The sequence below is a fragment of the Sparus aurata genome, chromosome 16, assembly GCF_900880675.1.
Source record: "Sparus aurata chromosome 16, fSpaAur1.1, whole genome shotgun sequence".
Lineage (NCBI taxonomy): Eukaryota > Metazoa > Chordata > Actinopteri > Spariformes > Sparidae > Sparus > Sparus aurata.
In genome coordinates, this window is record NC_044202.1 from 17,477,552 (window position 1) to 17,501,248 (window position 23,697).

The following is a 23,697-nucleotide window of genomic DNA, read 5'->3' on the forward strand; positions in this document are numbered from 1 at the left end:
CTTGTGTTCAGTTATTTTGTCACACTTGTGCATTGCATGGATGGGTACAACAGGAGCCACATAAAAGCAGACAGTACCTTTTAAGGCAGGCATTTATTTTAAACCGGGTACAACTGCACCACACAAACTGACTAAAATGTATGTAAAATGTCTTCAATCAAAACATGAGCAAATGTGAAAAGCTACTGTTTCTACACCTAAGGTTATCTTGTACTTCCAGTATTAATCCACAGGATATAAAATTCAAGATCATCACCTTACTCCAGACACACAATGGGGGAAATGTAAAAGAAGCAGAGTGGTCATTTGGCTAACATTGACATCAGTTTCAAAGGATTTTTTTTCTTTCAGACACAAACATCAGAGTGGCAGTCCATTGCAGACCAGGTGTTAGTCATCCATCTGCTTTCTTTGAACAAGCACTTTGGTGAAAGTGGTGGCAAAAACATGACATTGGTTAGGCCATAATAAAAACGCGTACAAACTCAATGTTAACATCCCTTCTTTTTGCAGATTCACGTTTGCAGATTTTCATCAGCTTCTCTTCCGAAACTCAATAAAGTAGTAGTTAGTGTACACCACAGAATTCTCATGACATTGTACAGAACAGCTAGATGAATCATGGCAGCAGCACATAATTACGCCTGCGTGATTTGTGCTGTGGCTGTGAAGTGACTAACAAAAACCAGTACAAGAGACAATCAGGTTACATAAACAATACAAATCATAATAATCATAAATACAAAAATAAGTCATTCACATCTTTCTAAAATAAAATGACATGTTTGCAGAAATACATTTGGGTTGCTTATGTGTTCAAAATAAAACAGAAATCAAGAGGAAAGTACTTCATATTGTGATGCAAACAATCCGCAACAAACTAAATGTCTCACCAGTGACAGCCTGACAAATGTCATTAAAGTTCTGTCTGTAGTAATGGTTTCTGTATTTATTTCAACAGGTTTAGATTACAAGGGTGAAGAGGAAGGTGTCCCGTCTAGTGTAAACAAGACCTTGTGGTGAAATATGTGGTATTGTTCGTTTTTTTTAAAAAAGGTGTATACATCGAATTTGGCCATGAATTAAAGGGTAACTCCACCAATTCTACACATTCATGTGTATTTAAAAAGTCTGGAGGAGTACTTCTGCACATGTGAAAATAGTTGTAATAGTTGAATTATAGCATTTTGTTGCCCTAGGAGAAGCTGCATCTAATCTGATAAATTGCCTCCAGTGATGCCAATTATTGGCTGAGTTGCATTATGGGTAATGTAGGCACTATGTTTTGAAAGTACTCCACGACATGCCAACATCCAAATCAATTAAGCAGAACCAGAGATACCACCTTTTTTATTCTACGGATTCTTCTACCTTTTTCAAAATCTGGCACCTACATTACCCACAACGCTACCTAGCCACTGAGTGACATCACTGTAGCTAATTTATTAGATTACATGCAGCTTCCTCTGGAGCCACAAAAGGTTTTCTACTACTGTGTTCCCATGAAGTGGTACTCCCAAAGAGTTGTAAACACACAAATTGGTGGAGTTAACCTTTAACAAACTGTGAGCAATCCATCGGTATCTCCCTGAATTAACCAACACCTTGAAAAAAAAAATAAATAAAATAAATGACAACACAACATGTCGGGCAGGATGAGGCAAACTCAATGGTACAATTTGGATATTTCATTGGATGTCCACATTACTAGCCAACAGTGTGAATCAATAGACATGCCATGTGGTGTTCTGTTACAGCAATATGAGATGCCTTGGCTTTTTAAAGAGACTAACACAAAACAAACTCATCCACAGACAGAACAGAAGTGTTATTGCATTATCTAAATGCCATTATCCTAATTAAAACGTATGTACAAATTACAATATGTATCAAAGAGTTTGGTAAGTGCAATGCAGAGCTTGGTTTAAGTTTCCACTTGTGTGCAAACGTCAGTGCACAAAGCAACTCAAACTAGATTTGAACATCAACAGTGACTCAACAAGACACAAGACGCCTGGCCATTCCCCATCTAGTGCCCCCTCCATTGCTGGGCATTGCCCGACCTGTCCCTTAGCCTAGACTAGAGTGATACCCTCAGCCAGCCTGGGGTCAGCACTCTGGTCTCTCTCCCAGGACACAGGACTGGTGACAGTGGCAACATGGTCTGAGTTGGCTGGCACAGCCCTTGGTGCTTTATCAACCATCTCCATATGACAGAATGGAAGAATGTAACGCTAATACATTAGCAACAAGACAGAGAAGAGAATGATTAAACTGTGGCACATGAGAAAGCGTCTGTAGCACTGGAGGTGGGAAAGATGGCGAAAAAAAAATAAATAAATTTGTAATGTTTTGGCACTTCAGATGAAGCTGTGAACAGATAACTTCAAACCTGAGCTTGCAAGCAAGACCTTGGCCTCATGAGGCTCACATGTGTGGTGGCGAGTTGGTGAGAGCCGGTGTCAGACCCAATCACAGGCAAAAAGTCTTGTTCATAGCTAAGAGAGTGACATTGTACGGGGAGCAGGCACAGAGACGATAATGAAGCATGCTCATCCTGCAACAGGGACACTATAAGGGAAGGGGTATATTAACTAGGATGCTTTTTAAATAAAAAAATAAAAAGTTTTAAACAACTGCAAAGCAAACATAGTGTTAATTTTCAGACAGGGGTTTGTGGTTGTCCGACCACAGGCTTCCCTTTCAGTAGGATTTTATTTTATTGCAAGGTAGGGCCATCAAATTTGACGCATTTAAATGCACATTAATCACAAACATAATAACAGTAATGTAGCAGAGGCTGACCTAATTGTGTGAGGCAACACAGACAAACAGCTGAATCCTGAATCCTAAATATAGCACCAGTTGGTATTGTGTACAGACCAAAGGGTGAAAAGAGGGCGAAGGTCAATTTCAACTATTGTGAAGAGTAACAAGAAGTTCATGACCTGACCTTAGGAAGATGGAACAGAAGCTAGAACATTGGGATTTTAAATTGCTCCCAGGATGAAGCAGAGACTAGTGGCAAACACTCTCAGGAGAATTCGTCATTCACCTCTACACTGACCCTTGACACACACACACACACACACACACACACACACACACACACACACACACACACACACACACACACACACACACACACACACACACACACACACACACACACACACACACACACACACACACACACACACACACACACACACACACACACACACACACACACACACACACACACACACACACACACACACACACACACACACACACACACACACACACACACACACACACACACACACACACACACACACACACACACACACACACACACACACACACACACACACACACACACACACACACACACACACATTTACAGGCAATGCACTAGAGGATATATTCATTATTTATATATTTCATTTAGACTATTTACAGGAGAAAAAAAGGCAGCCCTTTTTGAGAAAATATAAAGATTCCAACTTTTCTCTTTTTTGTGAAGCACTGATTTTGATGCAGAACTCCTGCGTTCGCTGAGCCCCAAGCTTCAGTTCTGCACACAGACACGTAACAAAACAAAAACAATCCTATCTGACATGCACATATCCCTCGAGTGCACGCACACACACACACACACACACACACACACGGCCAACAACCACATATTCATACAAATACACCAGCAGCCAACTGCCAATTTGAACACATGGTTCCAGTTGCAGCGGGGGAAAAAACAAAAAGAAAGATTTTTAAGTGTTAAACACAATTAATGGCATGAAGGAAAATAACAAAACAAAAAAACAATGTCTGCAAACATAACAAAAAAGTCTGAAACAAAAGTGACAAGTTTTCTCCCACAATCCTCTGGGAAATGGCTCAGAGTCCTCATTGTGGTCCAGCAGCAGTAGAGCGGTCGTCTCCTCGTGCCTGTGACAGCTGATCCGGTCCAATCATCTTCCTTGCTTTTCCGCACAACTTTGCAGCTCTTTCTTATCTCTGCAGCCATGCCCGTGTAGTCTCCCTCTAGCCAGTGAGCTAGCCCACCACATCCATCCACCCAGCAGGCTCTCTCTCCTCTGGTGTTGACGCCGGTGTGCAGCGCTCCTCTGCACCTGGAGGATGAATGTGGGGAAGGAGGAGGAGACAACGAAAAAGAAACGTCTTTGTGTCTAAGTTCTCTTATTGGATCCTAGCTGGCTGGGCCAAGGGTCAAAGGGCAGTCAGACCAAAGTTGCAACGGCAATACATCATGCCACTCGAGTCCAACCAGCTGTCTGAGATGGGGTCATAGCGCTGGACAGTGTTCAGATAGGATGACCCAGAATGACCTCCCACCACATAGAGGTAGTTGTCCACGATGGCAGAACCCACACCTGCAAGACAATGTCATATTCATACGAAGCCAATGAAATGCATTTCTGAATCCTATAAATAGTGCTTTAGCTAATGTGATGTAAACTCACCAGTGCGTGGTTCATTCATTGGTCGACAGGCTGTCCACTGGTTCTGATGTGGATCGTACCTCTCGATGCTGGAGAGGTGCGACACGCCGTTGTGTCCGCCCACAACAAATATGAAGCCGAGCATGACACCGACTCCGAAGTTGATCCTCTTATCTGCCATGGGGGCTACCATTTCCCAGGCATCCTTGCTGGGGTCGTACCGCTCCACGCTGTGTGGGGCAGATACAGCAGGGTTAACAAAAAAAACACAGTGGTTACAAAGTCAAAATATAAAATTGGTCTGATCTCCCAGCGCTCCACAATTAATAGGCCCCAATCCGAATGCTGTATTGATTTTAGGAAGTTTTAAAAAAAAAAAGAAAAATCTACAACTACTTATTTTACAAATTCACTACTACTACTACTACTACTTTTTAATATACATTTCTGTCATATTAAAAAGTTGTTTCAAGTTGCAAACACACTCATTGCAACTAGTACCAATAGTGTTGGTAGGTCACCAAATTTGACTACAGTCAAATGAACCCAGAACACTAGCAATCTAGGGTTGTTTTGCTGTATGCGAGGACATACAAGCCATTGGGGAGAGAAGAAAATAGTCCCCAAAGATTCTCTGTCCAAACACATTCTCCTGAAGGGCTTCGGGAGTCAAGGAAACAAGCAACAGAGACGCTGCTCTCCAGAGATCCACAGCAACAACAGAGGTCTAACCAGCAGCACACTGCCAGGCACTCTCTCAATGAAACTTCAGCAACCACTTCTGTTATGACTCCCCTTCACTCATTAACAGGGCCCTGGCCATTTTCTCAGCAACACTTGACATCCTTCACTTGATTGCCAGTTCTATTAAATAACTAACAAGAGCTTGAGAGAGAGAGAAAGCCAGGTTGTTCCAAGCTCTTTGCTGAGATCAAAGGGTTTTTTTTTTTTTTTTTAAATGCGTTACTGAGGTCATCTGTAGGAGCAAAGACACATTTGTTGCATGTTTTAATCCTATGTGGCAGCAAAAGTCCACATGGGATCAAAACATGCAACCAATCTTTCAGTGCTTAAAAGGGGTGAATGCAGTAGTCATACACTGAAACTGAGCAACTACAGAATAACAAGTGTCTTGTTGAATATTGGGTAATCTATTGAACAAAATGTAGTTAATTGTCATTTTACCCACCCATTAAACCTGATTCAGTTTGAGTTGTACAGGGACTGAATGTTTTTATACACACAAATAAGTATTGTCAAATAGTTTAGTTTTGGCACTTTGATGCAAGTTTGTCTGTCCAATGGAGACAAATGTTTAAATTATGTTAATACACCATGTATTTCCCTTTATAAAACAACAAATATATCCACTCTTAGTGGTAGTACCTGTTCATATGGGCTGGACCGTAGCCTCCGATAGCGTACACCATGCCATCCAGCACAGCGGTGGCAAAGCAGCTGCGGGACTTGGTCATGGGTGCCACCGGCTGCCACTCCTTCAACTTGGGGACGTATTTCTCCACTGACTGGAGATAATACTGGCCATCATAGCCGCCGAGGGCGTAAAGCTCACCAGCCAGGACCACCACCCCGAGTGTGCTGCGGCACTCGGCCATACGCTCCACTGAGGACCAGGTGTTGCTTTCGGGGTCCCAGCTTTCCACGGTGCTCTCGTGTCGCCGATAGCTGATGCCCTGTCTCATGTGTGTGGCAATGCCTCCAACCACATACACCTTTTGGTCCAGCACTGCCACCCCAAATTCATATCGGGGAACACTGAGAGGGGCCAGTCCTATCCATGAATCTGTCTGAGGGAAATACATTTCCATGCTGGAAAAAAGAGACAGACATTATCAGATAGGTTTGATTCTAAAAAACACAGAACAAAGGAAAAATAGACAATAGAGATGTTTGGAAAGTTGCCTTTTCAACAGAAAATCTTGACATCATCATCATCATCATCATCATCATCATCATCATCATCACCTTTCTAATGTTGCAAACAGTCCAGCCTTGCCTCCTACTGCCAGCAGCACCTTCGGGGCACACCTGGGCCGTGCTGACAACACAGTCTGATAGGAAAGCCGGTGCTCAGGCATAAAATGATATTTGAGGGCCTCGTTAAGCAGGTGCTTGCATGCGTGGTCATCTCGTATAAGGTGGTTGGCTTCATATAGGCGGGTGAGAAATTTGACGCTTAGGAGCGGAAGGCGAACACAGTGCAGCAGCTGAGCCAGATGCTGCTGTCTCTCAGTTACATCATATTTGATCCATGACTCCAGGGCGTAAAACACAGTCTCCTCTGTGACCACCTTAAGGCAGTCGTTAGACACAATTTCATCCAACTCTGCTCTCGTCAGTTCAAAAAACTCCTCCGTCTGACAAACCTCCTCAAAGTTCTCACAGATGAACTTAGTTGCAGCCAGGCACAGGTCATGACAGCCATAAGTCTCTGCAAAGCGGGAGATGCCTATACAGTTTCCGGCGTCCAGCTGGCTCTCTAAGAAGGAGCAGCACTCCTTAAGAACAAGCTTAACCTGGAGTAAGTTGGCAGCTGGTAGCAGAGATTCCACGGTTTCTTGGGAGATGAACACTGTGCCAGTGTAGGCATACTCAACGATGGCCTAGAAAAGACACAGGAAAAGGATCACATCACAAGAAGAACAATGCTAAGAGCAATTTATCAGTGCAGTTAATAGTGTCTGTTGGCTCCAAGCATACCTGCAAGGCAGTCTCATCAATGCACTGGAATTCGACCTCAGAGGTCTCCTTTTCTGACAGGTTACCCGTGAACATGGCCTTGAAGTAAGGGCTGATGCTGGCCAGCACTACTTTGTGGGCATGGATCTTGGCATCACCCACACGCAGGACAATGTCACATAGTTCGTGATCCTGCCGCAAGAGCTGGAGGCCTTGCAGCAGCTGCTCTGAGTGAGGCCGTTTCAGACTGGCAAACATATAGGACTGGTCCTGCTGGTCCATCTGAGAGCAAGAATCCACACGTTAGTGCAGTGTTGACGTGATTTTGTAAAGGCTACAGATTCAGTGAGATCTTCTGATTAACTGACAAGTGACCATTAACCAATACAAAATACTGTAAATCCTGTAAATTAGCCAGATGACATCCTTTCCCTCAGACTACAAGCCTGAAAAGCCAAGTAAACACAGGCCTGTGCAACATGACGTAATTACAGCACGCGTTATGGAAACATGCCTGGGGAGTGTGATGCATTCACGGATGTTTTGATGTCGTACAGTAGTGTTTCCGACTCGCTGTTAGCGGTCTACTGTGATGCAAGCTAAAGAAGCATGATCTCCTTAATCCTGTGCTAACGCCGCTTAAAATTAACCAACAGTACTAACGTTAGCTAGAGAGCATACACCTTTTAAGGGAACATCGAGCCAACTGCCTACATGCTGCTGTGCATTTAGGCTTCATGGCAGTAATCACATTTTACCATTAACTGTCAGGTTTGTTGACTGAAGGCCTTGGCTTGAATTTAGAACGGAGGACATGAACAGATCAAAAGTCGGTCGCTACATCTTTAGCTAGCTTTAAATCAGCACAAGGCTAGTACGCGAGCTAACACACTCTAACGTTAATGCCCATCAGCAGCCTGTATTTTGCAGAAACACATTTCCACGGCTAACATACATACATCAGCATTGACATTCATGTCAATATCGAATCGTCAACAATGCTCGACTCCGGCAAATACACAGTGCCTTATATCTCTGTTTCATTGCACTGCAGTCAGCGAAGGTTAGCTGCTAAAAATAAACACGGTTACTGTGGCTAGCTGCATCATTGATTGATATACAGTAACATGGCTGACAGATACAAAACGTGACGTTATAGCTAGTTGTCAAATATCAACTGTACATCGTCAATTGAAGGAGAACAAACCTGGAACCTATAGTCCGTCTGGTGTGCCGCCGTAATGTCCGATTTTGCAGTGGCGGAGTTCAGCGGCGACGAGTGGGAACCCCGGGCGGCTATCAGGAAAACAACCTACTGCCAACCTAGCCACAAAGCTACAGATGAGCCCTTTATACTATCGAGCTATCGACCAGCACACCTACTTCCGCTGCTTTCAAAATAAGACGAAATTTTCCGCTAATTAAAAGGAAGAGATGCATTCATGTCGCCTGCTGACATGTTACAATCGTGAACTTTACAAGTTGTTTGAGAGGAAATAATAGCATTACCCTTTTGATTACAGAAAAGCACACGCACTGTAATATTAGTGTTTTTATTTCCAAAGGAGCAGATACGGGTCCTGCTGCCGGGTTGATGCCCTTCTATGGCCCTGTCCAGCTCTCCATGTGTAACAGTTGGTCTCCTGGTATCTCCTCTGTGCTCTTGAGACTGTGCTGGAACACACAGCAAATCATCTTGCAACCGCACATTTGGATTGCCATACTGGAGGGGCAGGACTACCTGTGTAACCTAAATTGGCTGCAAGTGCTGCCTCATGCTACCAATGGTGGCAAGGGCACCAGCAAACCTCAAAAAGAATCAGTTTATTAGGAGCTTGTTTATTCAGTTGAGGCAAATAATAAATATGTCTGAGTTTGTAAATATGAAAATTATTAGTCTGAATTTTTTTCTCCAAAACTACATAGTGCCCCTGTAACTTCAGTAAAAGTGTAAAATATTATTAATGAAATACACTTGAAAGGATAGGTTAGGTTTTCATCTGTTGCTATATAGCACATTCAAGATATCAATTTAATAACAAACCGGAATCATACAACGAAGAGATTGTTGAATCCCCTTTATGCTGATACAAAACAAAATTATAGAAATGGATGCTTCGATACTTCGATTAAAACTGATGCTTTAATTTAGTAAACTGCATTTTAGTGTTGTGGCTGGTCCAGGAGGTGGAGCTCATTTTTAACAAACTGATATACTGTCTGACAATTAATTCCCTATCAGTGCATCAATTTCAAGCTCATTAGGGAATTTGTATTTTTTTTCTAAATGTATGGGGTATCATGTTGGAGTGGAATAAAAAGTAAAGCATTTGCCTCTGATATATCATGAGTTCCATATTGTGCTTAAAGTTGTGTAAATTCAGAAATAAATCAAAAGTATCCTTAGGTGCTATAAATTTGTATCAGATGTATATATATATATATATATATATATATATATATATATATATATATATATATATATATATATATATATATATATATATATATATATATATATATATATATATATATATATATATATATTTAATATACATACATTGATAGTAAAGGGAAACCTCATTAGTGTACACTTGTAATTCATTTTTCTAAGACAGTGACACACGTTTTGTTTTTGTTTTCCTAACAAACTTGGTGTGTTAATGTCAAATAGAATATATCTACAAAAAAATACATTTTTAATCGCACTGTTGTTTTTTTTTTATCAGATTATACCTGAATAGTACGATAACAAAACAAATACAAACTAGATTTTTAAGTGATATTTATGTCATACCTAGTAGGAGTTTTAACCCGGATAAAGGTGCACAAGTCGATCATTAAAGGTGTGCATGTTACAGTCTATCAGTCTATGTTAATCTTTTTTTTCCGACTTTGTTTGAGCCACTTCTCTCTCATCGCGGTGTGCGCTGCAGCTCTGTGCTGATGAGACCGACTCGAGGAGCATGGCTCGCGTCACCATGGAAGCGCTCAGTTTGCGACATGCATTCGCCATTTTGCTTTCTCGGTGTGTGTGTGTGTGTGTATGTGTGTGTGCGTGTGTATGTGTGGGCTCCCCTCTCTGAGAATACCTCAGTAGCTTTCCAACATTCAACACTTCAGACACCAGCTGAAACAACCGAGGAAAATGTCTGCACTAAGAGAATTGTAGCTGCCGCGGCATGACACCGACATTTGGACGACGTAACATGAGATAAGTCTCGTCGAGCGTCAACGAAGAGAAGCTGGGGAATGCAAGGTCTATTTTCCTGCTGTTTTTCTAACTTTGTTAGCCCCGTCAGCCAGCACTCACCACTAACGCATTTAGCGGAGTAGCAAGTTAGCTTAGCTCCGTTTGAACGGTGTTGCAGGTAGCCATGGTTTTACGTATAGTTCCGTTAGCTAACTAATGTAGGCTGCTTAACGTAGTCAGTTGTTGTAAGCCCATTGAGGGCATTGCTTGGTGTCGTATTCGACACTCAATACATACAAACCTAACAATAACAGGACACAACGTAACGTATAGGGTTAAATTTTATCTCTGCAGATAACAACCGTGTCTGACAGCCACAAGTGGTTGTGTCCATTCGCTCTAATCTAACGGAGGTTAACGTTGATGGATGATGATACTGAGGAGCAATAAGACACTCCCTCAGTAAGAATATGGCTGTAGCGTTGTTGTTACGTGTTAATATAACGGTACATTACTAGAGAGGCTGCTCCCCACTGCCTTCATTTCACTAACGTTATAGATACATTGGGAATGTATTCAGTCCTGTGTCTACTGGTGTTAATTTTCTCTGTTGTGCCTTCGCAGCTTGACAAACAGCAGAGTGGTTTTTCCATCTCCAACCACTCAGGATGAAAGCACGACGTAAAGAGAAGGGATGCTATTGTCCTCACAGGATTGCTTCTTCGGATTCTCGAATGTGACCGCATCCATAAGACCGTCAATAATGATACCTGGATTGATCTCCCAGGAGTTACAGGAGCAGCTTCTGGACCCAAAGAATTACCAAAATCGAACAAATGGGGTGGAGGAGCTCAAACACATCCTCTCAGAAGTGGACATGAAAACAGTCCCATCTGGCAGTATTGAGGAGTTCATCAATTTTCTTCCACAACTTCTGGATGACAGTAATTTTAAAGTATTGTATGGCACCCTACAAGTCTTAAACTTACTCATTCAGAAGCTAGATACTACGGGTGTAGACAGATATTTCAAACATATAGTCTTAGTGGCTCTGAAAGCCCTCGGGGACACACGCGCCATCACCAGAAATGAGTACATGAATGTGTTTCGACAGCTGATGAAAAACGTTGCACCACAACAAATATTGGACCTTGTCACAGGCAACTTGAAACACAAGAATTCAAGAGTCCGGGAAGATGTCCTTAACATCATCATGGCAGCTATGCTCACTCACCCTCGGAAAGATTTCAACATCCCCAAGCTTTGTTTTGAGGTTGCACCGTACTTGGCAGACAGCAAAAGGAAGGTTCGCCATGCCACCCTTGAGCTGTTTGCAGTTTTTGACTATTGCCTTGACACAGGGAAAAAGCAGCCTTTAATGAAAGCTGTGGACATGGTTGAACTGAACGAGGATGCAGAGGGTCTTATGGCAGCTGTACAGGCGAGACGAGCAAGACACGTCCTACCTAAACTCTCCTCAGAGGGGGAAGTGGAGTATGCCTTGGTGGTGCCCAAACCAGGACAGCGGTGCTCCCTGCAGTATGGTTCTGGAGCTGATCTGGACTGGGTGATGAATGGAGGGCGGGTAAGCAGTGCTAGGAGCCACAGAACTGAACCAGACTGCGACCGATGGTATGGCTACGGTAGCTTGGGCTCACTCACTGATGATCTTCCACTTCAAAGGAGGATTGTTAGCGCTGGTAAAGGGAAGAACAAACTGCCGTGGGAGATGTCGAGCTTCTCATCCACTGAGAATGACCAGCAGTGCAGCACCCCTAATGGAAAGTGCTCTAAACAGGTGGGGTCCATCATCTGCACTGTCAACTTGCCAGTTTCTTATTTGTCTCTTGTGATAATTAAGCCATCTGGGAACATTCCCAGATTTAGCATATGTTTTTAGCAAATATATTACTCTCTATCAAAATAAGACAAACAGCTTAGAAGGACATTGCGTTGTATCTAGGTAAGTTTACTCCAATAACAGATGTTGAAATGTTGTCCTTGTTGTCACTGATTGACATTGATGAAGCAGCCATTGACTTGACAGGTAGTGTTCATCTGTTCATTCTAAAAATACCCCACAGCAATTAGGGCCTAATCAGCCATTTGTGGCTGCCTGTACAAAGATTTCTGGAGCACCTTTGAAATTATAGAGCATCTCAGTGGCCAGGCCAAGTTGATTTGCTCCCAATCAGTCAGCAAGTGCCGTCATTGCATAGGCATAGGGGAGAAAAGGAGGTCATTTTTTTTTTGTTCATGCATTTTCTACATCTCTTCATTATTACTTAGTTTAAAGAGGAATGATAGCTAAATGGCAGAAAGACAGAATTCATCTTCAACAATATGGGGGTGTTTATAATTTTGTCTACTGTCAGGATTTCACATTGACTGCTTGTTGGAACAAGCTGAGTCACCGTCAAAGGCATTGGTCTAAAAATAAATCTTAGAGGTGGCACCTTTTTAGAGAGTGTTTTCTGGGAAAAAACCCAAACACGGTGATATCACGAGGAACAATTGTATCTTAAAAATCCTACTGCACCGAGCTCTGTGTCCACTTAAATCAACCTGCTTGTGTGTATTTGTGATTGTCATCAGTGTTTCCTTCCATTGAAACACAGTATCTAGACAGCTTGTAATGCGTGATAAGAGATAGTTTTTTCCCTTTTTTCATATTATTAGAAATTAATCACTGTTGGCAGGATACCAAAAGGCTCACTTATAGTGTTGAATATATTACTGCACAATTGATCAAAATTGTATCCAAATCGCAGAGGCTGCAATTCTTTGATAAAGGTAAAATGTGTGACAAGACTGGACTGAACTGAAGTACTGTAGAGATGCCCTGACCTTCTGATCTTGCTCTCCAGATGTAAAAGAGCATGTTTGTCTAGTAAAGACATCAGCAAATGTCACATCATCATGATTTTAACAGTTTTTTCTCATAGTTTCTGTCATAATAATCGCAGGATTATTCACCATATATCGTGCAGCCCTAGTTAAATCTGTGATTTTAAAAAAGGTAAAATCTCAGAGCACTTCAGGATCACTGACACTATTGTTGGAATAAATGCAGCTGGTGACTCATTTCCCTGGATAATGACACTGATACTGCAAAGATGAGCATCCATTGTCTTGAGATTAGGCTTCATAACAGGGTCAGGTTCAACCTAGCAAGTTCTTGGGTAGTGGGGAGTAAAAAGGAGAGAATATTTCATTAGCTAACAAACTAGAATGATTTGTTAAACATGAGCTTCTATCAGCTCTCTTCCAATAATGTCCATTGGTTAAATTAGTGGCTTTGTTTCATGAGGTATTAATTAAACATATTTTGTTCTAGAAACTATTACCCAGCTCACAGCCTCCATTTGGAAAACCTTCTGTTTACAGCTGTGTCTGTTTCCCAGCAACCCCATTACCACACAGTACATGTACTGAAGGGGGGCGTGAAACATAATTGGTAATATCACAGGGATTATGCTTGTAAAACATGGTTTATTTACAGCTCTAAGTGTTGATTGCAATCACACCAAGTGCTCGTCGATGAGTGTTAATGACATTGTAGGCAGTGGGACTAACCTCAGCCAAACTCTCTCTCTCAAAGGCTGAGAAGAATGCACTGAATCTGTCATAACTGTCTCTCTACTTGAACAAGATTTCACAGGTTGCATTAGTAAAGTTTCATGAGAACACTAGACGGTGTGTACATGTAGTTGAATTTGTTTACAGTATCAGAAGATCCACTGAAAGGCCAGTGTCTCCTGTCTGAGCTGGCCAAGTGTCTGCTACATCTCTTTGTTCAGGCCTGTGGATGGAATTACACTTAGAGTCCTGTTTGTTTAAGGATTGCTTTATGTTAGTTAGTTGAACGTCATCCTCTACTGTTGCTATTAAAGGAAATAATTTTTTGCCTTCTAATAGGTCGCCAGTGATGATTTCCTCCCCCTATCCAGGAGGCTGAGTCCAGAGACCTACATACCCAGTTTCAGTAAGTGCCAAAACGTCCCTTTTCTTATCATTATACTGGCATTTATTCCACGTGAGGTTACATGGGCAGTTTACTGGTTGTCATGGTCAACTTCAGCTGAACTCAAATTAGAGCGGCTTTAAATTGGATTAGCTTGCTGACTCAGAGGAGTCACCATGCCACATGTCACCAAAAGCCCCACTGTATCCAGCTATAATGACAATAAAGATACATTTGAAAAGATGCCCAGTGATGGGTAATTGTGCAATGATTGATTTTATTCATAAGAGGAAAGCATTGTTGCCCACTTAATTAACGCTGCCAAAATTGTATGTTTTTGATATGTTTTGTTGTTTTTCATCTCAGTGGATTTTATGGATTTTATTACCTTGGCCTCTGGTTGTTGGATTTTATCTCCCTAAGCAGGGATTAGTCTCACTTCCAATGCAGCTTTATTATGTAATTTATACGTATGTTTGTGGTAACTCTTTGATGAAGATTCACATGTAAAAGTTTACTTTGAATATTTGAAAGCGGTCTTTTATTCCATACCCGATTAAAATCAGTTTTGTGCGAAAATGTTTCTGCTCTTGTGTAACATTATTGTGTAAATGTCCTGTTTTTATGGCTGCAGCTGTGTGTGACCCCCTCTAACACAGCCTTTGTGTGAACAGTCTGTTCTCAGAGGCAAGACTGGACTTGAATCTCTTTGAATATTAAGGCTGCAAAGTTTGCCAGCAGTGTTTACCAGTCTAGTAAAATAAAATGATCTAATCATCAGTCTTATCGCTTCACAACCTTAGATCTAAGGTCCGGATGTGTTTTTGTACATAGTGTACAGGGGGGTTGTAACTGTCATGTAGGTTATTTGAATATTGTGCAACTCTGTAAAGTTTATAGTGTAAATGAAAAAATATAATTTACATCTAGGTTCTGCAGAGTCTCAGAAGCCACAATCCTCCCAAAGGAGGGCGTCCCCTGCACGCCTCAGAAGAAGTGGAAGCCTCAACTTAGATCCTGACATCTTTAAATCCACCAACTTCTCTGACCTAGATGTTGGTAAGGAGTCACTAGCTAAAACTGTTCTGCTGATTTTGACAAAAGTTCATCCCTTTTTAAAGTTTTTACATACAACAGCAAAAAGATCAAGCAGGAAAGGACAAAGAACTTTTAAATGGAAAAGAATCAGTTTTTCTTGCTTCCTTTTTCACAGTGGCACCCAAAGCACGCATGCTCTCAAGGAACCCCAGTGTTGAGCGCACATTTTCCCTCCCCTCGAACCCCCCCACATCTGGCTCCTTCCTACTGCCCTCCTATCCACTGGCTACACTCCCAGGAGGCATGCTCACTCCGACACTGTCCCGCCGTCATGTTGACTCATCCCTCTCTATGTCCAACACCTGGCCCAACAAAAGAGAGAGCAGCCCTCACCAGCGAGACACCAGCCCCTGGAGAGAGACAACAGGCACAGCAAAGGGTAATCTAGTAAAAAGAAGTGGACATTTGTGCTGTCAACTAAATGTAAAAATCTTGTGGCCTTTTATTTTTATCATCATTTAAAAAGAATACTTTTTGTTCTGCGCCCTTCAGGAGACCAGCTTTCTAGCAGATGCTCTCCCCGGCCTCTTCGTGCCTCCCTCGTGAGTTCTTCTTCCACTTCATCGTTTCGTCGGGCTCTGAGCAGCACCAGGGCAACCCTGTCGATCTCGCCTGTTGTCCCTACAGCAGAACAGGTCCAGACCCATAATGGCCAGAGGTCCAACACTCCAGGCAGCCCTCAGAATCATCTAGATAGGAACCTTAATCTGGACACTGATGGCATCAGCATGGTGCAAGATCCTCAAGAAGAAGATCCTCTGGACATGCAGGAGGTCAGCAAATGTTCTGCTTTTTCCTTAGAGACTCAGCTGGAAAATATAGGACATAGCTAGTTCCAACTTGCACTCTCAGCATTTGAGAATCTTTAAATAAACACTCCAGTGTTTAGGGTACAATAGAAACTGTATGACAAAAGGCAGGAGGGTACATTCTGCTATTCCTGCCGGTTGAGGTTTTTTTTTTTTTTCATTTTTATTCCTCCATTTTCATAAGTGCTAAATTTGTGTGTTGCTTATAGATGCTAAACTCCCTGCGCTCTTTGCGCAACAGCGCTGCCAAGAAGAGGGCAAAAGTGAGCCTTAGCAGTTCAGATCCAGATCCAGACAGCCCTGACTCAGCTGTGAGGCTGGACCTGGGTCTAGATTCACCATCACACACTTCTCCAATGACTACCAGCTCAGCCAGCGAAAGTGGTCTTTCCAGTCTGAGCTCAGTTGCAAACTTAAGCTTCAATGGCATCAAAACCAGGTAAAAAATCTACATTTTGTTGCATTTTACATATATTGCTTTGTAGTTCCTCCAACACTGCACAGTATTAAGGAATAACATGTTTTATCTTGTGGGAGTTTAAATAATGCATTTCAGCATAGTGCCTGAGCTGACATTCATAGTCAGCTCAGGCACCTGTTGTTATATTTCAGTAAATAGCTTCACAGGTCTGGTGACATGTTAAAGCACTGGTAACGTGGTACCCATCTGGTGTTTTTTGACAGTGTGTTGAACAGTGCTAAGCAGTTTTACAACATCATTTCTCACTTGTCACATCTGTCAACAGCCCTGGAAATTCAGCCTCTTCTGGAATGAAACCTCGCATTGCAAGAGTGCCTTCTGCAAAACTGAGGTCTTCTGTGTCCATGGACTTCATCAGCCCTCAAGGTATAAAAAGAAAAATACAAAAGCTTTGCTATTTGGTGTGCCTTATGTTACATCTTTGTTTTCTGTGTTGTCAAGGGCTGTCCCAGAGAAACGAGCTGTCATATGACGTAGGTGTTGTTGGACAGAGAGTCACTTATTCCAACGGAACTATAAAAACTGAGGAAGAGACAACAGGGCCGTCTCCTCCATTGGTCAAACCAGCCCTCCGGGAATCAGTCAGAGCTCTGAAACCTCACAAAGGTCAGTCAGCGGTAATATCAAACTGGGCAGAATTTTTTTTCTTGTGTTTTCTTGGTAATAATACTTTGTATGCTTCAATAAAATCCTCTCCTTTGATTTTTAGGATCTCAGAGCCAAGGCAGCAGGAACTCACCAGCCACAGATATGCCTGAAGGAGTCATTGGAAGAGGTTGGTTAGCAGGTTTAATATCCACCTCTCTGATAATGCATTCAAGTTATCTGAATCAGCTATCAAACATCCCCCTCATGCTTCTCAGGTATGTTTGGCAACGGCATGTCCTCCAGCAGTCCAGGAGCTGCCTTGTCACTTGAGCAGGGTGATTCTGTAGCCAAAACCCCCCACGCTCCCCCAGCAGGCATCTACAGCCGTGCTCTGTCTGGCAGTCACAGAGACAGTGATGACAGCCCATGTCCTGATGAGATTAAGGTTAGTCACACTTTGTTTAGCAGTGGTAAATCATAGTACATCATACAAAGTTTCCATTTACCCACCTGGTGTGTTTTTTACCAATGCATATGCAGCAGAGGGTGAAGAATTCAAGGTTTGGCCAGGATAAAACGCGGCTGCAGGGTCTGGAACAGCAAGAGGGGCAGTTCAGTCAAGGGGACCACACGCGAGAGAAAATTCGCCACCGGGTCAGACAGATGCTGTCCGACTCACCCACAGAGGAAAATAGAGCATTAATCATCAAAGGCAAGAGAGAGTTCTGTGAACCTTAACCAACTGCTTATTTTGCTTAAAGTCTGGCTAGTTTTCACATTGCCTGATTTTAGGACTTAGCAAAACAAGTGTTAAATATGACTGACTATATTGTCCGTCTTTATGTATTGAAATGACACTAGGATTTGGTCTTGCTGTACTACATTTTATTTGTAACCAGTAACTAATTGTTGCTTCTCTCTTACGTAGATCTGCATCTGAACGGTAGCACACTGACCTCCACTAAATCAGACCTTCTCTCTGATGAGTCTCCTATCAGCCCCAACAGCCCTGTCAGCCCACCTGGACCACAAAGCCCCACCAAGTGCTTCACTCCGCCTCACCAGCCGAGCCCCCCCACAGTGCCCCCAAACCCCAAAAACATGTCCCGTCTCAGAAGGGCCCCTAGCCTCAGCAGAACCCGACCATCGCTGTCCCACAGCTCAGGTTAGTGATCTAAACGCCTAAAATATTGTCAAGTTCAGTCATACGAACTAGAAAATGTCATTGTGTATCTTTGTTATGTTGCCAGTGTCAGACCAACTGAGCAATGATAAGTAGTATCATCGCTCAGTTGGTCTGACACTGGCTTGAAATAAAGCCGTATTCCATCACATTATAAATAGATGAACCAGTGCTTTAACAGGTCTTTGTTTATAGAAAATGTCGGAACATTAATTAGACTATCAGAGCATGGGTGAATAAGATGTTTGCTTTGGATAATGTGCCACTATGCTTTGTTTTGACAGCCTACTGTTAATGCACCACCACCCACACACGTTGCTTGTTTTCAGACTGATAGAGATGTAACGTGAAACCCAATGTGTGTGTATGTGTGTGCTGGGTGGTGTTTGATGGGCCGTTTAGATGAGCTGTCCCCTGGTACTATGGGCCAAAAGAAAAACCTCTCAGAGCCCCCGGAGCTATGTCCATTCCCCAAGCCGGACCTGGCACTGACACAGAGTTTTAACCTGCTTAGCTCTGAAGACTGGTGAGAAACACCGAGAGGCTGCATGTTACAGTATTTCAACTGCACTTCCTGTTTGGAGAATATTTGTGATCCATTGTACTCACAGCTTAAAAATGCATATCGTCGCTGTCCAATGAAAACCACGTATCTCCAAAAATCATTTTTTTCCAGGAGCATGAAAAAACAATTTTTCTCATAAACTAGCATACAAAATAAATCTAAAACAGGTATTTATTAGCATAAAATACATTTATACAAAATATTAAGTGATAATTGATAAGGTTAAGTTAAGTGTTGATTGTGGGGTAACAAAGTCCTTTGCAATTCATTTATATAGCTTTGTGAATATACTCAGCCATCATACGTCATAGGAACCGCATCCTTGAAATTGGTCAAAGAAGTGAAAAAAATGGCAACCAACTGTGACCCTTTTTCCTCAGGGAGAAGAAGATCGAGGGTCTGACGTTCATGCGCAGTCTGGCTCACTACCACTCAGACACGCTACAGGGCCGCCTGCATGATGTCTGCCTGTCTCTCATTCAAGAGGTCATTACTTGTTGTTCAACACGAAATTTCTTTATAAAACCTTGGGTTGTAAAATGATAATGATAATTAATCTTATAGTGTAATATTTACCACTGTATTGTTCGAGGCTCAATTGCTCTTGTTTCCTGTGAGGTAATAATAATGTCAATCTTATTCAGGTGAAGAACCTGCGGTCAGGTGTGTCCAGGGTTGCAGTGTGTACACTGGGGGACCTGTACACCCACCTGCAGAAGGCAATGGACCAGGAGCTGGAGGGGACAGTTAAAGCTTTACTGCAGAAGGCAGGGGAGAGCAATGCTTTCATCAGGCAGGATGTGGATGCAACACTGGACTGCATGGTGCAGCACTGCACACCTACACGTAGCATCGGCGCACTACTCTCTGGAGGACTCAGGTCAGTATGTATGTCTACATACACACACAGTGAAGTGCTGTTTCACTATTCATAATTTTGGGGGGAATTTTTGCACTATTCTCAACACCAAATCTTAAAAAAAAAACGTATCTTTGATTACTGAATTAGTCTTCCCTTTTCTTGTAGTCATCTCAACGCAGTGGTAAGAAAATGCACTGCTCAACATCTTGCTAATCTGGTGGACAAGGTCGGTGCTGTCCGTCTTCTGTCTGGAGGTAAAGATATCACTGATAGAATCTTACCTGCCGTCACCAAACTCGCACAAGACTCCTCACAGGAAGCCAGGTATGTAGAGACGTTCCTTCTGTTGTTGCTGCTTATGTTTTCATCTCGGTCTTTCACAAGTTGGAGCCACTGTACCTCATTCATGTTTGGACACACATATTTTATTAAAATGTTTTGGTTTGCACAAATTTATTTATATTTTCTGTTTGTTTGTATGAAAGAAACAGTGGTTGTGTCTAATAGCTGATTCATGATAATAGTCTTCTGGAAAATTTTGCCCATTTGGAAGCAGATAAAACACCACTGATACTGAGAAAATACAAAATATAAGAATTTCCAAAGGATTTGGTGTTTTCAACATTTTCTGTCTGATTAGCACATGCCATGAAATCCACTGACTGATTAGACACATGGACACAATGTAAAACAATTAATTCTACTCAACTTGCTTTTTAATGCTTGTGGTTGTTTTTAAGATTGAAGTACTTGTAACATGTCAATGCTTCATGTATATAAACAAAAAAAACAAAAAAAAGAAGAGAGAAACCATTTTCAAAATAATGCAGCCTAACACTGCAGTATATTTCAAGAAAGTATTATATATGCCTACATTCTGGTTGATGCATGATTTACTGTTAAATATCTACTACTTATTGTAGTGATGTATGTGTCATTATACATATTTATAATTATTTATTTTTAGGTCCCCTATTTACCTGTACTTATTTCTGTCTTTGTGCTGCTGTAATACCTGATTTTCTGATCTGGACATTCACTAAGGATTATCTTCTCTTGTTCATTTGAAAGATATCTAAAATGACACAAAAGTAGCTTTCCAGCTTGTTGATACATGGGCAAGACATCTGTAAGACCAAAGATCACTGCTGAGTTTTGTGATCTGTGCAAGACAGACCGTGAGCCTTAGTTCCTTATTACTTACTGTTAAACTGCTTCAACCCTCAGGTATTTTGGTCGTCGAATGTTGCTGTCCCTGTCATCCCACCCTGACTTTGACAAGATCCTGGAGAAGTATATCCCCACCAAAGACCTGCCGACTGTTAGAGACACTGTCTTCACTCTCAAGACAAAGGTACAGTGTTTCCTTCCAGCATGCATTTATAATTGCTGTTTTTGCTCAAGATCACAATGTCATCTTACCTGAAGATTGTTCTGGCCTGTTTTAGGGTCTTGGTGAGATGCCCCAGGACACACAGTCAGCCAGGGGTAGACGCTCCCTCCCAGGCAGTGGTACAGTCAGAGCGTCATCTCTCACCAGGGAGCCACTCAATCAGACCAACAGGTGGCTTACACAAACTGCATAATTCATGTGGAAAGTATGTCTTTCATACTTAACTCACAGGTTTATAAACCATTTAATGTGTTGTATCATCTACAGGGAGTCTAATAGCCATTACAGCTGTAGATCTCAGACACAGAGTATTGCAGACAAGAACGAGTACATCAAGCAGATCTCAGGTCTGCTGGGTTCAAAGGACTTCAAAGAAAGGATCAAGGGAATCGACCAGCTCACAGCTGACTGCCAGCACAACCCCAACATAGTCATCAATAGTATTTTCCCGGTTCGTGCTGTTTTTTCTTTGTTCTTTTTTCAAATCCTGTCAATATTTCTTCATGTGCTTGTCATTGAACCACAATACAGTTCTGTAAAAACTGTTTTGCCTTTTGTTCTTCTCCGTCCGGTTTCCTTCTTTCAGGTGTTTGATGCCTTCAAGGCCAGGCTGCAGGAGTCCAACAGCAAAGTCAACCTGTATGCCCTTGAGTCTCTACAGAAAATCATTCACTTTTTGAAAGACAACCTGTCGCAAGTGGTTAACATCCTGGTCCCAGCAATCGTTGACAATCACCTCAACTCCAAGAACAATGCTATCTACTCTGCTGCTATTGGAGCTATTGATGCACTTATTTCAAATCTTGGTACTAATTTCAGGCTTTTAAATATTTCAGCTACAGGTGAAATACCGGTAAGTCTAATTGGAGAGTTGTCTTTGACTTTATTTTTTTTTTTCTTCCATGACAGATCACATACTTCTTCTTCAGCCTTTCTGCACCAAGGCTCAGTTTTTAAACGGCAAAGCAAAGGTGGATCTTATCGAAAAGGTTGCAGGTATGTTTGTTGTAACAACTGAGCAGTGCAGTAGGGTTTTAGCCTTAGCTCTCAAAGTGATTAGTATGTGGGACCAGCTTTTTCTTCTCACTTTCTCCCCAGATCTTGTGAAACAGCTCTACCAGCGCAAGCCCCAGATGGTTGAACAGAAAGTGCTGCCTTTGCTGTGGCATCTCCTGGGCACCTCTACCCACAGCGGTACCATCCATGGCCGGGGCGGCAGCGTGAGGGGTGCTACCGCCAACCTGTGCCAAGCCCTTTACACCCAGATGGGGCCCAGCCTGATCGACTGCGCTGCTTCCCAGCCTGCCAATGTCCACAAAGATTTAAATGAGATGCTAAGGACTAAATCCAAACACATACAATATGTTGGAAGAGAAGAACATTAATACTGACCTTACTTGAAGACAGAGATGTTCTGCATTTCTTATAGTGCCTGCACTTTTATATCAATAAAGAGAAAGTCCTTGAGAATTAGGAGCTCTTATTCTTATCTCAGTGAGATTTCCTCTGGTACAGAAGCATGGACAGTTCTAACATACTGACATCAGGTCTTACACACACTCAACCTGCTCTCTTTGCACTTTGAAATGGTAGCTCATTATCATGATCGACTCAATGAGTTTCACATTTTACCATCCCATGATTGTCATTGCTTTTTTTTTCATGATCTCAACATGTACTGTAGACAAATCAGAGACACAATTGCAGAATGTAAAACTGAAATGCACAAAAAGACGAGGAAGACAGGGACCTGAGAAGTGTATATTTTTGCTGTTTCATCAAATGTGATGTGGCATTTTCAAAATATTTTATGTAGTTGTTTTTGAAGATTTGTGAAATGAGATTAACATAAAAAGTACAGTACTTTTGTACAGCTCAAATGTGTATTTGCACAGTATTAGCTTCACCTGTAATCGTATGCTGTATGATGGTACAGTTTATAATTTATCTATTGTGTAATGGTTTGAAAGTCCTGTCAATGATGATAATGTGCTGAGTTGGTACCGTCTTTTTTTCTTTTTTTTGCATGACCAAAATTTACTGGCAGGATCAAAATTGTGTATATTTTTGTAAAGGAGATATATATGTACACTGATGCCTAGATCATGGTTGGGTTTGCACCAGTTCTCCTGGATGAGGACAGCATGAAGGAAGAGCTGTTGAGCTTTATTCTGGCAGTTGCCTGGGAAATAGTGAGGACCCAGATCTGATTGTGTCTGTTTAGTGCCAGTCTTCAAGTAGCCTTTTAACTCATTTATTGTTAAATTATATTAAACTTGTTTGTGAACAAGATCAAAGACAGATTGATATATGAATAAAGTGTTTTATTTCTGTAAAACTTAATTCCAGGTGTCTCATTCAGTGGGATTGGCGATGGGGAGAGGGGACAGTTACATTTGACTGCTTTTCAGAA

At 42.0% G+C, this 23,697-nt stretch overlaps 2 protein-coding genes across 3 annotated transcripts; one reads left to right on the forward strand and one right to left on the reverse strand.

Moving 5' to 3' along the window:
- Nucleotides 1-3,397: 3,397 nt before the first annotated feature.
- On the reverse strand, nucleotides 3,398-8,505 carry klhl28 (kelch like family member 28). The gene is made up of 6 exons (XM_030442984.1): nucleotides 8,356-8,505; nucleotides 7,170-7,430; nucleotides 6,435-7,072; nucleotides 5,835-6,278; nucleotides 4,470-4,678; nucleotides 3,398-4,379 (listed from the first exon to the last, which is right to left on the reverse strand). The coding sequence occupies exons 2-6, from the start codon at nucleotides 7,428-7,430 to the stop codon at nucleotides 4,216-4,218; spliced, it is 1,716 nt and encodes a 571-aa protein (XP_030298844.1). The 5' UTR covers nucleotides 8,356-8,505; the 3' UTR covers nucleotides 3,398-4,215.
- A 1,609-nt stretch (nucleotides 8,506-10,114) lies between these two features.
- togaram1 (TOG array regulator of axonemal microtubules 1) lies at nucleotides 10,115-23,627 on the forward strand. 2 transcript variants are annotated; one of them, XM_030443946.1, is made up of 23 exons: nucleotides 10,115-10,407; nucleotides 10,966-12,139; nucleotides 14,260-14,326; nucleotides 15,236-15,364; nucleotides 15,519-15,782; nucleotides 15,896-16,176; nucleotides 16,422-16,651; nucleotides 16,959-17,059; nucleotides 17,135-17,299; nucleotides 17,403-17,468; nucleotides 17,557-17,726; nucleotides 17,825-17,993; nucleotides 18,210-18,446; nucleotides 18,867-18,990; nucleotides 19,410-19,515; nucleotides 19,674-19,909; nucleotides 20,057-20,215; nucleotides 21,119-21,245; nucleotides 21,340-21,455; nucleotides 21,552-21,735; nucleotides 21,871-22,090; nucleotides 22,194-22,280; nucleotides 22,383-23,627. In XM_030443946.1, the coding sequence occupies exons 2-23, from the start codon at nucleotides 11,036-11,038 to the stop codon at nucleotides 22,667-22,669; spliced, it is 4,629 nt and encodes a 1,542-aa protein (XP_030299806.1). In that variant the 5' UTR covers nucleotides 10,115-10,407; nucleotides 10,966-11,035; the 3' UTR covers nucleotides 22,670-23,627. The 2 variants fall into 2 exon arrangements, with proteins under 2 accessions (XP_030299806.1, XP_030299805.1); XM_030443945.1 differs by having other exon boundaries at nucleotides 10,116-10,407; nucleotides 17,822-17,993.
- Nucleotides 23,628-23,697: the final 70 nt, after the last annotated feature.

Coding starts and splice junctions, on each gene's coding strand:
- klhl28 (XM_030442984.1), bottom strand. CDS start 7,430: ATGGACCAGCAGGACCAGTCCTATATGTTTGCCAGTCTGAAACGGCCT. Junction 7,073..7,169: donor TTGATGAGACTGCCTTGCAG/GTATGCTTGGAG, acceptor TGTCTTTTCTAG/GCCATCGTTGAGTATGCCTA. Junction 4,679..5,834: donor GGTCCAGCCCATATGAACAG/GTACTACCACTA, acceptor TGCCCCACACAG/CGTGGAGCGGTACGACCCCA.
- togaram1 (XM_030443945.1), top strand. CDS start 11,036: ATGCTATTGTCCTCACAGGATTGCTTCTTCGGATTCTCGAATGTGACC. Junction 15,365..15,518: donor CTTCTCTGACCTAGATGTTG/GTAAGGAGTCAC, acceptor CCTTTTTCACAG/TGGCACCCAAAGCACGCATG. Junction 16,177..16,421: donor ATCCTCTGGACATGCAGGAG/GTCAGCAAATGT, acceptor TGTTGCTTATAG/ATGCTAAACTCCCTGCGCTC.